General features: G+C 39.6%; 1 protein-coding gene across 2 annotated transcripts; it reads right to left on the reverse strand.

The window, feature by feature from the left end:
- Positions 1–57: 57 nt before the first annotated feature.
- tspan13b (tetraspanin 13b) lies at positions 58–11,036 on the reverse strand. 2 transcript variants are annotated; one of them, XM_023154061.3, is made up of 7 exons: positions 11,019–11,036; positions 9,584–9,783; positions 7,700–7,867; positions 5,353–5,433; positions 4,308–4,421; positions 3,173–3,283; positions 58–773 (listed from the first exon to the last, which is right to left on the reverse strand). In XM_023154061.3, the coding sequence occupies exons 2-7, from the start codon at positions 9,644–9,646 to the stop codon at positions 699–701; spliced, it is 612 nt and encodes a 203-aa protein (XP_023009829.1). In that variant the 5' UTR covers positions 9,647–9,783; positions 11,019–11,036; the 3' UTR covers positions 58–698. The 2 variants fall into 2 exon arrangements, with proteins under 2 accessions (XP_023009829.1, XP_004561009.1); XM_004560952.3 differs by lacking the exon at positions 11,019–11,036 and adding an exon at positions 10,923–10,940.
- Positions 11,037–13,545: the final 2,509 nt, after the last annotated feature.

A 13,545-nucleotide genomic window follows, 5' to 3' on the forward strand; every position in this document is an offset into this window, starting at 1 on the left:
ATATCTTTTCTAATGTCTACATTTCATACATTTTATGTATCAGACACAGAAAGCATGTGATGAAGACACTGATTCTTTTTATTAGATTAGTATCATAGTGTGGTTTCCAGTACAAAGGCTCAGAGGAACTGCTTACAGATAGTTGCAGTTTTTTATACAGTAGCCCACATTTTAATGGACAGAGTCATGCAAAAGGGCAAATCCACAGCAAACAGAGAAAAACTCATAGGCACACACTTACTTTCAAATATGCGAAACATCTGCAGGTTACAAACAAAGCCGCTCGTCACACGTTCACATTTCTACACATGGTAAAACATCAGAATCTGTAATGTCAGTGTGCAGAGAAGTGGGTGATATTATTGCTTCCAGTGGAATCGACTGCTTTTATAAAAGAAACAAAATGACAAAAAAGTGTTCAGAGTTAACTCTCAGCCAGGGTGTGTAAATACTTCTGGATTATATAGCAGATCAGCATTCCTTCTTTTTATTTCACAGTGTACTAACTGTATCTGTATTTTGCAGGAATGTCATGCTGAAGGCAGCATGTTCGCCGCTCCTCACACATAACTTAGCTCTTGAAAACGAAACACATCAGGTTTACTGCAGTGATCAGTCAAAATGCACAAGTCAGAACGTCCATAGAGGTCGTTTGGGGATGAGGTGATTGGATGTTGGTCAGTGGAGCTTTGGCTGTCTCACAGGAAAGCACTAGGGTTGGCTCGTGGGTCCTTCTGGTTCCTGTAGCAATATGTGAGCCACACTCCCAAGATCTGACACAAACACACAGCACTAAGTTAAAAGTTTCCTTATGTCAGTCAATACTATGTAATGAATTGTTTCAAACACACTACGTCATGAGAATGATTTTAAATCCACAATTATTTATGTAGAAATGTTGCCATGTTTTCTGGACAAACTCACTGAAGGAGGTCTGAGTCAAAGTTGGTCTGACAATCGAAATGCTGTCAGGCTTCCATCCATGTGACCTTATTCATTAATTATTAGCGTGAATGCTGATTACACAGTATTGTTAGCCTAATCTTTATTATTATATTTTATTATTATTTTATATTCTGTACATTTTTTGTACTCTACTTCAACACCGTTCTTCATCTTAGAAAAAACATTAACCAAGTCATTATTTTGTCATTTCAATTATTTTCTTATTTGTTCAAATGTTTTAAATACTTTCCCGTCACTAATGTACAAACAGCTGTTTTCCCTTCCATGCTGAAAATGAATCCTCTGTCTTTGTTGGTCCAAACAAGGGAAACAGTGAAGCCCATATTAAACGTTTGCTATGTAATGATATCACCTGCGAAAAAGCCTCCTCCATGTTCCTCTTTTACAAACAAATCCTTCTGAATTCCCTTTTCTGTCTAATGACTCATTAGTAGTTAACAGAGCTGACTGTTTGTCAGCCTGGCTACAGTGAACAGAAACCTGGGGTTGTTCTTATTTCCTTTAATCACTGATTGAAGAAAATAAGCTTTATAGAGAGCTCTTTTAAAATAGAGCAACAAACTATTTCTCGAGGCTAAATGATGATCTTCTAAAGTAGCGACACGCCATTTCCTCTCCAGCTTACGAGTCATCTGCTTTAAGGTCTGGGTTTGAGAGTTTTACACTAACGAGTTGTATGCAGTGAGGTTGGGCGATACGTAAAAATCTTCCAACCGATAATCATCAGTCCAATAACCGACGATATCTTTGCGCAGGTGCAGAATTTCTGATGGGTGGAGCAATGCAATCATGCACGGACTGATTTGCACATTTAGAATTTATAAGTTTTGTTTGAGGGAATATTTTACCTTCTTTTCTTGTTTGTTTCAGTAGCTACTTTTGGATTTTTTTCAAATGTATTTATTTGAGATGCGCTAAATTACAAAGAACACTTAACTTTACGATGGAGATTTTTTAATGTTCGCTGGAAGAGACATTTTGATTTTTAACGTAGTTTTTGTTTGAGCTTGCATTTATTGTTTGGGTGAGTGTGTGCGACGGATAAACACTGGAACAGCTTGTAAACACGGTTATAGTGGAAAAAGAAGCCACTTTCTCTTTGTTTCCCATTTAAATCAAATGTTTTTATTTTTTCTGAACATGGGCTTCTGCCTTGCTTTCTGTTATGAGTTTGAATAAATGAATCGCTACATTTGGGCGCACTCTGAGGTCGGTGCATTTGCTCACAGCTGGAAGACGGTGCCGTCAAAACAGCCCAATTATTTTTCCATTGGCTGCTTCTCTTAGCTTCAGTCAACATTATTAGCAAACTTACTCGTGGGCAAATAAATGAATAAATCGCTCTTGTAAAAACGATTGGTGAAAGGCTCAGCCTACGTCGATAGTCGATATATTCGTCCAGTCGCCCAACCTTAAAGATAGGAATCACCATACAGAAAAATATGACTATTGTGGAAAAGATTCAATCACAGAAAATGAAATATGAAGCTGAAAGAAGATGACAGACTGAAACACTTAGTAAAATGTAACTAAAACAGGATCTTATTGATATACTAGAGAAAGTCCAGAAGTGGAAGCCCAAATGACATTTTCTACAACAGACTAACTTTTAATATAATTTGAGTTTCTGGTTTGTATTCCATACAAGTTGGTGGTGGTACCATGGGGCACATGTAGGCAGCCTGCTGTAGGCACTGTTACCGGTCTGAAATATCAGCACGCTCTCATACCAACATACCAACATACCGACGCCATGTGACAAATCGGCGGTATGTTACGCGTTGGGAGGTATGAGAGCCGTTTGGAATGAATCTATACATATAAATGTGTTTTATGTTCTGATCATGAATCACTTTGGAAAACACCATCTGATAGGGCCAACGTTATGGTTAAGGTAATGGTTAAGGTAATGGTTAAGGTAATGGTTAAGGTTAGGGTTAAGGTAATGGTTAAGGTTAGGGTTAAGGTAATGGTTAAGGTAATGGTTAAGGTTAGGGTTAAGGTAATGGTTAAGGTTAGGGTTGGAATGGACGGCTGGAGCTTCTGCTCTGAGCGTGTGTTATTGCCACGACCGGCATTCTATTGGATTCAATTGAGATTCCGAAGCGTCTCATAAGGACGCGGAATGGTACCTTTCATCTTGGGACGTGACAAATCGTCGGTATGTTACTGAAACACAGGGCATGTCTGGGCTGTAATGGCTCACCTCAGTGAAGCTGAAAAAGAGGCCAATTCCTCCTACAAATCGGAGAATATCTCCAGCATGTTCCTTAATCTGGTCTGCACAAGGCGAACAGAAGCTGTTGGGGAAACAAGCCTGCAAGAGACACAGCACATGTTTAAAAATCGCACCAATGCTTCTGACAGTAGAGTCATTATTTCAAATTAACTTTACTGCTGTTACTTTTCAAACAAGACCAAGGGAGCTCACTCTCAACCAGTGATGGGAATAACGGCGTTACAAGTAACGGCGTTGCTAACGGCGTTACTTTTTTCAGTAATGAGTAATCTAACTAATTACTATTCCTATCATTACAACGCCGTTACCGTTACTAACAAGAAAATGTGGTGCGCTCGCGTTACCATTTTTCAACAAACAGATGATTGAAGCTGTGTTCAGGTTACCGCTTGCACGGAAGTAGCTGTAAGTAATCTGGGCGCTACAGCTTTAAGCAGCTACGCGCTCCCGTGGACGGTACAACACCTGGAGCTAATGGGGCAAAACAATCGCATTATCCACAACTGTTCCTTGGCTCTTGGACAACTTTGATAATTCTTTTCACTCCTCTGTCTGAAACCTTGCAAGGAGCAAGGTTGTGGTCGTTGTCAGTTTATCATAAAACGATGTTCTTTCCACTTCTGGATTATGGTCCCAATGGTGCTCACTGGGATCTTCAGTAATATTCCTCTGAGCCAGTGCCAGCAACATTTTTGCAACAATAAAGTTCCAAGGGTCTTGTGAGAGCTCACTGGTTTTACCCATCATGTTTTTTGAGACCCCTTTAAATCGACCATCAGCTGGGCCTGAACCCTATTTGCACCTCCCTTTCTTCATTTTTTCAACAAAGTTTTTTATTATCACACATAATGTAATCACACAATTTATGTGTCTATGGTTTGATTTCATTGCATGTGTGAAGTGGGTGGGTTGTTATCAACACATGGTGAGAATTTCTTTCAACCTAAACTTTAGAAATATATTTACTTGAAAATTTGTGATGTGTTCAATTTTATTGTACATTAAAAAAACAGAACCATCATCAGCCTCTTCGCACATACTGAGATATGTGACATGTAACGGGGAACAGGAAACACTTGGAAAAGACTGGATCCAAACTCACAGCATCACACATGCTGTTAGGGTCGACATGTTTGAAGCCACAGCAGTTGAGGCTCTTCTCCACATCTCTCTGGGTGCTCTCAGAGTTGTTCCAGCCCACCTCCAGCAGGTGATCCTTGAGCACAGTGTTAGAAGGAACATGAAGCATTACATCTGTCATCATCTGTCAGTATTTTCACATTAAGAGGTTCTGCTTAAATGACTTAATGAGCACATAGTCTGTGCAGCCTGACAAGCTTAGAGTTTTAATCACAGAAGCCACACTGGTTCACTTTTATATTTAAGCTTTTATTTTTTTTATTTATCAGTAATAATCCTTATAGTATCTCCACTTATATTAAAATGTAGTGGCCAAAAAATGTCATGCTGAAACAAAACTTCCAGAGAAAAAAGATACGACCTTCATTTAAGCTGTGCGTTAGCTACTTTTGGAGAGGCAGGTTTTAGGTAAAATCTACTTTCACTTTTTATGTGTTATTTACTGATAATATCTATAAAATATGATTCCCATTGAAGTAATATTATTAGTGTTTACTGACCACAATTTACACTTATTTAAATTTCTTTTATATAATATAATTTGATTTCTTCCTCCTATTACACACACTTTCTTTCTTTTTTGGACGCGTTCCCGTTCAAACGAATAGGCGAAAATTCTGTAGATTTTTTAGGAATTTTGCAAAAACTGTGCAACAAATTGCTACCAAACGTCACAGCACTCTATTCCCAAACAAGCTGCACAAAACGATATATCATATGTGGGGTTTTCACAAAGCTGCAAGGAGAGTTTTGTCTCAAACTATCAGGTGGAAGAACGAGACGGTACTGTCTGACACTGCTGCCTGCTTGTTCAAGGCCTCCACCTTCCCTGCATCCACCTGTATGGATGTTTGCTCAACAGCTCTGATGAAACTTTTTAAAATGTGAGTTGTCTAACTGTACTGGATATAAAGTCAAGTAATAACAAATTAATGTGCAACAGAGAGCAAGCTGCATAGTTATCATTTGTGCTGCTCGGCACTCTGTGGAGAAACCAAAGCTCGTACCTGTTGCTCTCTGTTGACAGCCAGACAAGCGCTGGAAACAGAAAACTGTACAATAAATACCATGAACAGGATGATCATGTACTGAGCTTCACTGTCAAAGAACAACAACAGTGGACACATTGCAGACATTGGACATGCATAATACTGCTGATAGTCAGTGTTACTGAAGCACTACATAAGCAGTTGGAAGAGCTCATTTATAGAAACATATCTGCTAATAGTAAGAAAATAGAGTCTGTGTGCAAGGTTGTCTGTGAAATACAGTCCAGCTCGGTATCTTCTTCCACATAAATACATTAATATGTAATGAATTTTCCAAAACAGTAATGTTAAGACAGCATATTGTAGGAGATAAACAACAGTGTGCTGGTCAGAAACAGGACAAAGATGCTCGGCACCAACAAAGACAGCTCTAAACATTTTAACTGTAAATGTTCTTTTCTTTTATTCTGGGAAGTTCTGGTCACTTAGCAACTAATTAAACATCTGAATCTAAATATTACAGAATTATTTTTAGATTTTTTAAATTAGCACAAATTCAATGATACCACAAAACAACGACCACAGAAGACAAACCAACAATATTATTATACACAGTTTCTATTTTGTCGTTGTTTCTTTATGCACCCCACCAACATGCCCCCGACCAGGTTCTGCTGGAGGTCTCCTGTCACCAAGAGCTTGGTTAAACGGGATTGTTTGATTGTTGGGGTCCTCCCTTTATTGTAGGTCTTTAAAAGGGCTGGGCCATATTATACCGTTCACGGTAATACCGGTATAATGTTAGGCAACGATAGGAAAATGAAATATCGCGATAGAATGGGAGTAAAACGCGCATGCGCAGTGCCTTTGTTTTCATACGCACATGGCCGATTGTTGAGTGAAACAGATGAACCAGAATTGGTTTGTAAAAATGGTGCAACTTCCGTGATGTGGAACTGGTTTGGTGTTTGTCCGTCAGATACACAACAAAGCACATTTTTTTGCAGAACATGCAAGCGGCCGTCGTTATTTGTCGGACTAAGATGCTCTTAAATCTGGGAGTAATCTGGGTCCTAAACTCCGTATTCTTCAGGTCAAACAACACTGCAGCATCACTAAGAGTTAAAAACTGTCTAAATTCTTTCATCTTTAATAAAACGATCAGCATTGCTGCTTTACCAGTAGTAACTATGAAGTTTAACTTCCAGGCATCCATGAAAACTAAAGTTATTACATTTAACGGAGTTAGACGTTAGCAGGAAGCTAGCGGAAGTTAGCTCGCTAGTTTCGCTAGTTACCTAAGCATGATATAGCATGTTCTGACTGAGAGATTTCTGAAAAAAAATCAAACGTACAGCTCTGCTATCACTTCCAACATAAATTAAGACAGGAAACTAAACAGCAGTGACGTTTGTAGGGTTACTGAAGTTGGGCTAGCTGGTATATAATTATGTGCTACGTGATCGCTAGCGACACAGCTATGTTAGCATAACATAAACAGTGAAGCTGGAGGACGAACACTAACACTTTTCCACTTATAAAAGTTAACGTGAAGGTTCTTCATGGTTAGAGACAAATGCAATCGCATGGCAGGATGCTGTAAACGGACCAAACTTCAGTCAGGAGAACAACTGAGATAATCCATCCACAATACGAGGTTAGTCTTTAATATACTGCAACAACATGGGAATAGAGCAGCTGCCAGAGAATTCAACATTAATGAATCAATGGTACAGAAGTGGAGGAAGCAAGAAGAATGAGTTTAATAAAGTTTGATTTATCTGACTGCTTTGTTTCGCTTAATGTGCCTTATAATCCCGTGCACCTTATGGTCCGAAAAATGCGTACTGCACACTGCAGTTTAATGTTGCAAAGCACCTCTTTTTAACTTCAGTGGATATTATACATGGTTATGCTCAGGATATGTCAGCCCATTTCTACTGGAAATGCCTTTTGGTTAAACTTTCAGCAAGGAATTTGCATTTGCACTGTTACATTTTTATAAAGCTTTAATGTACATAAAAACCAGCTTCTTGTTTAAGTGAAAATAAATGGAAGGTTGTCTTTTTGCGCTAGTAATGTTGTGGAGTTGTATTTTGTCTCGCATCAATTATATCGTCGGTTATATCGTTATCGCAAATTTTCAAATATATATCGTGATAAATATTTTTGGCCATATCGCCCTGCTCTAGTCTTTACCTTACATTATCTTCAAGCATCTTGAGATGACTGTTGCCGTGAACTGGCACTACTGGAACTATATATGTAGAAAAAGGATTGAATTTGTATTACTGAATGACATTTTATATAAGTTGTGAATGAAAGTAGAGAAAGAACAGTCATAGGATGAGTTTGTGAAGGATACAAAGAAGAGCAGGACTTGGTGATGCTTCATTGCCCCAATGAGGCCAGCCAGAGCCACAAAGAAGAGAAAGACACCCACACCAATGATGCCTCCCACCACCTGGAAACTGGAGACCAGACCAAACCACTTTCCCCATGCTGCGATGCCAATCATCAGGAGACTGACCATCTGCAGGACAGACATACTGGCTGAGTGTGGAAATGACACTTTGTGCAAAAAGTTAAACATCATTTTTTATTCTATCAGCTGGCCAGGGCTGTTCTGTAAGGAGTTTGCATGTTCTCCCCATGTCTACATGGTTTCTTTACATGCTTCCTCCCACAGTCCAAAAACATGCAGTTACACAGGTTTGGTTAATTGCTGATTCTAAATTGCCCATAGATGTGAATGTGAGGTTGAATGGTGTTAGCTCTGCTACAGACTGGCAATCTGCAGACTGGGTGCACCCTGCACTATGGCAGCTGTGATAGGTCTTATTTGGATAAGTGGATTGAATATAGCTACTTCCACATCTGCTAAATTGAACATGTGAAATCAACTGCAGCAGGCAGCTTAAAAAACAAAAATCAGCCATATAAGTATCCACACTATCACACGTGGGTTAATTATTGAAATTCTGCTTTAGGTTATAAGAGAACTTTATTGTATTGTCCAGCATGTGCTGTCTGCATTGACTTTGACCACAAACAATCTGAGTGGCTCATGAACCAGCAGCCAAGGAATCTTTGTCTGAAGTGGTGACACACGGTGTCAGCAGTGTAGCATAAATCAAGTTCAGAATAGTTTAAATGTGCGTCTTCCTTCATCACATGCACATGGTAACTAATTTTAAAAAGTAAAAATATTCAGTCAGTAGCATAGAACGATTTATGTGGATGAGGAAAAATATCAATCCTTGATGTGATTGTGTGAGCAAATCCAGTAGCATTGTTATGTTTTAGGGACATTTTGCTGGGATGACTTGACTTGTCATCGTACAAGAAGTTAGGGGGCTAGAATCAGCATATTATTATAAAATTATAAAACTGATTTTTCTCTGATAGAGTGATTGGAACAGATACTTCTTTGTCACAAAAAACATTCACAAATTTTGCGCTGCTGGATGGCTTTAAGCACTAGTTGTGGGAATGGATACATGTTGCTTCTTTATTACTTAAAAAAAAGAGTGATAATAAGAGCATTTTCGTCTTCTTTATTAAATGTGAGCTGAACTGCATGTGCATATCTTATCCTCTCGACTTTTACATGATAAGCAACAATTTTGTACTACACTTACATAAAGAGAGATTAAACAAGAAGCAAAGGCCAACATGTCAGACTGATACGATGATATAATACGAAAGTTGCAGTGTCAGATACGGCAGATTACCTCACTGTGAAATCATTAGTACCTCCTGCACCCTTACAGAACCAAGGGTGCTATGGAGCGCCTTCTTTAAAGGACTGCAAGGCTCCAGGTCCAGTGTGTAGCTAAGCGTCAGATACACACCTTAATCCAAAGCAGACATGATAAGAGCTATCAAAGCCTGCAGGAAAGGCTTCCACAGTAAGGGCGACCTCTAAAGTGACAACCCCCCGCCCCAAAAAACAAGCGCACAGTTAAAGGTGGAAACTGTAGATCCTCCCATTTTAAAAAGAAAATCGGGCGCTTTTCTAAACTCCTCGTCTCTTATTCGGTTCATCCGATGGATGGAGCGGCCACCTGATCCTACCTACCACAGTGAATAATTGATTAGAGCAGCGTCTGACCTCATCAGTGGATTTTGTAAAAGTGGACGTGTCCTACACTCCATTTACACACTCTGAGGGTGATAAAATGCTATCTGTATTGATGAACACGGCACTTTAATTATCCATATGGTAAGCTGTGATGTGGATACTCACAACATAGAGGATGTTGAGCGCACACAGGGAGTGCTTGGAGCAGGTAAATCCAGCGCAGCCCATGTTCACCAGCAAATAAACACAATAAATCCTTGAAACTGATGTTTACATAAATATCTCGACACAAGAAATAAAACCCGGACAAAGACCCACTGAGCTACTTATTCCGCTAGTCCGCAGCAATAGATGATCGGTCCAACCTGCGAGGAAAAAAGAGGCTTACAACCAACACCTGAGTGCAGAGGAAGTCACATATCGACCCTTCAAAATAAAGTCACATAAACACCGACCGTGAGATAGATAGACATCGGTATTTTGAGGGAAATTGGGATGCAGCCTACAATCTAACTTCTTCTTCACCACAGCGGATCATCTACCTTCATCTGAAAATGTCCCCAGCATCCTCCTCCGTCACACCAACCCTCTGCATCTTCTCCTTCACTACATCCACCAATCATCTCTGTGGTTCTCCTCTTTGCCTCCTGCCTTCAGTGTTACACCATGACATATATTTGCACACATATTTGTGTCCTTTTGTATTATATTTATACCTGTATCTCTATATGTATCTATACCTATATTTATCTTAATATTTATCTATCTATGCCTCTGTTTCAACACGTTTGTTGTATGCATGCTCTGGTATTAATAAAGTCTCTTTGATTCTCTGATTCTGATTTTCTTCAGTGCACATTCATCAGGTCCTTAAAGTACTCCTTCCATCTTCTCAACACAGTCTTCACTTCACAGTTGGTACAGTTCAATCTGTCTTAACCTGCTGCACCCTTTACAACTCGAGCTCTCTCCCTAACCAATGGGGAGCCAAATCCTTATCTCTTTTCTCAGTGTCCAGCCTCACCTACAAAACACTGTAAACCTTTGATGGACGCCTGAAGTATCTTCATCTGGGGTATAAACATCATGTAACAACGTCTCTAGTTACAATCAGTTGTGTGTTAATCGTATAATAAGGATGCACGTGGTCTGTTAATTCCAGGCTGAAATGCCATGCTTTTATTATGAAGGATTAAAATTCCAGTTTGCGTGTAGTCTTATGTTTTTTTTTTAAACTTGACTCCTAGTCCACATGTGACTCAGTAAGGGACGGGGGGCAGGATATCCGATCCACCGATTGGCTAAAGAGAAGTTCTGCAATTTCCTCTCAAAATATTCCAGAAAGATTGTTGTCAGGAGCCATTTAGCTTCATAATTCACCAACGACGCTTCGCTTGAAAACAGCACAAGCGTTGCTGGGTCACACTGAGCCGTCAAATGCACGCACGCCAAACACACACAGCGTTCCGGCAGGACAACAACGGGAGAAAGTGAAAATACATACGAGTAATGCCAGTAACAAGATCATCTGCTGACCGGCGAGCAGCAGCTGACAAACTGTCCTATTAGATATTATAAGACTAAAGTCAGATCTCATCACCTCAGAATGTAACACTCGCAGACACATGATACGTGGTTCTAGTCGTTCCGCACTTCTTCTGCGCAGGTGGCCCGAGCAGCCACTCAGCGATCATAAACTTATATGACCATCAGATGGCGCTGCAGGACCAGTCAAACTCAAATGACTCGCTGAAAACCTCACCGGGCAAGTACATCGTGATAGCGCCGGTGTCGTGCCAAAAAGTGATCGTCTGCTCGGATTTAAACTGCTATACATAACTTGTTGGTCTATAATATGTGAAACATATGTCAAATGTGTCCCTCGTGAATGAAAAAGTCATCGTGAGCCACAAACAACATCCCTGTAACAGCGTAGAAGCCGTCGGTTTTGGGGAGTGACTTTTATATGTCCTCTATTTATGCAGTTAAAAAAGCTTGATGACATTAAAAATGTGTTTTTTAGAGTAATCTGGCCAAGAAGACAGCAAATATTGCAAGAAATCTAACAATAGTTCTGTAAACATGTTTTAAGTGGACAAAAAGGATGGATTTGGTTGTAATGTAAGTACAATAAGGCAGAGTTGTAAAGATAGTTGAAAAAGATGTAATTTTAACATTTTATATGTAACCCCTTTGTAAAGCCTGTTGACCAAAGTCTATTTGGGGTTCAGTATCTGAGGCAGTCAGCGATTAAACCACAGATTAGCAGATGACTATGCCTGCACTACCTCCTGAGCCACCCCGTGGGTACACAGTGGGTGTAAAGGGACAGACACAGTCAACAATAATACTCAAATATACTGTGGCATTTAAACAATGCCTAGTTTGTACTAAGGGCCACCCACACCATTACACCACCAACACAAGCGTGAACCATTGATTAAAGGGAGGATGTATCCTCTACTTTCATATTGTTTAATGCCAAATTCTGACCCAACCATCCAAATAGTGCAGCAGAACCAGCAACATTGTTCTACTGTCTATTTTTCTTAGTTTTTCTTTTCCCCCACCTTTCAAATGTTGGCCTTTAAGCCCAGAAATCCTTTTGTTTCCCTCTTTGTTTTATGTTTTTAAGATAAAATCATCCTTAAGAAGCATGATATTAAATAAATTCTTACAGAATGGTGGTGACAAGTGAAAATGTCTCTGTTAAATCCACTCTTAAAGGATTGCAGTTACAATGTGTAGAGGGAAAGCAGTATACACGCAGGACGGAGTGCATTGCCAAAAACCAAAGACAGTTATGCTCACTTGCTACTAAATGTCCTGAAATATGTCATATGTACAGAGGTCATGATAACATTCCTAAACACTCATACTCCTTTGGGTGGCGCTCTCACTTGATGTTGGCTTTTTCTGGTATCACTTGCTGTTTCTGTTACAACACAGAGTGGTGTTATTAGCTGTGTCCAGGGGCTGCATCCTTCTTCTTTTTTTAAAACTTTAACAAAAGAACAAAGTACAAGAGCGGTAGCTACCTTAGCAGAACAAAGATGACATAAAACATATACTGTAGAAAATCGTTTCAGAACTTGAGAACAGAAGAAGGAAATCTAGATGTGTCAGGGAGGCAAGAAAGAAAATTAAAAAAGCAACCACAATTTATTTTCTTCTTCTTCTTCCTTTTGTTTTAAGCACTGTTTTGAATATTTTATTGAGAGAATAACAATAATGTTCTAACTGCTTTATGATTAGAGGAAAGTCTGATAATGTCATAAGTGATAGTTATGGAATTCCATCATGAAAGTAAGGAAGTGCGGTTTTCTGTTCAGAACATTTGTGAATATGACATTTGGCCCATAAAAGAATTCAATTAATTACAAATATAGAAGAGTTTATGTTGTTATCCTGATGTAGGATAAGACATCTTTCCAAAAAACCCTGAAAATCCCCTTTGATAGTGTCTCTTACATAAAAAGAGACATTTTGCCAAAAATGTCAAGAGTGGGAGCCCACTCTACCTACTCACACTAGGCATAGCTGTCCAGTGCTGAAGCAAGTTAGTTCTAGGGTTAAAGAACCCTAATTTATTGTACCGCAAATGTTTCCCTCTGGCTTCTGTATGAGCTTCCGTTTAGTTAGCACACTGAGATTGGTTTTCTGCCATTGCACATGTGCTCCAAATCCAAACTACTCATTGCTGGAAAACTTGTGTCTTGCCTGACAAAGTGGAATAGACCAAAATATCCTCTAAAGCCAGACATCACATCGTGATCCAAGGAACATCAGGAACAAATGAGAAACAAAGTAATTGAGATCGCTCAGTCTGGAAAAGGTTAGAAGGCCATTATCCACAAATAGTGAAAACAAGGAACAGTGGTGAACATTCCCAGGAGTAACCGGCTGACCAAAATTACCCCAAGAGTGCAGCGACGACTCATCAAAGACCCCAGAACAACATCCAGAACTGCAGGCCTCATCTGCCTCAGTTAAGGTCAGTGTTCATGACGCGGTCGGAAGTTGAACCCACGACAAAGGCATGATTCTTACACACACACACACACACACACACACACACACACACACACACACACACACACACACACACACACACACACGATTTAAAA

Source organism: Maylandia zebra, linkage group LG22 (genome assembly GCF_041146795.1).
Source record: "Maylandia zebra isolate NMK-2024a linkage group LG22, Mzebra_GT3a, whole genome shotgun sequence".
Classification (NCBI taxonomy): domain Eukaryota; kingdom Metazoa; phylum Chordata; class Actinopteri; order Cichliformes; family Cichlidae; genus Maylandia; species Maylandia zebra.

Excerpts from the sequence above, each read along its gene's own strand:
- tspan13b (XM_023154061.3), bottom strand. The coding sequence starts at position 9,646 with ATGGGCTGCGCTGGATTTACCTGCTCCAAGCACTCCCTGTGTGCGCTC. Across the intron at positions 7,868-9,583 it reads CGCTCAACATCCTCTATGTT|ATGGTCAGTCTCCTGATGAT; the intron begins GTGAGTATCCAC and ends TCTGTCCTGCAG. Across the intron at positions 4,422-5,352 it reads CTGTCAACAGAGAGCAACAG|GATCACCTGCTGGAGGTGGG; the intron begins GTACGAGCTTTG and ends ACTGTGCTCAAG.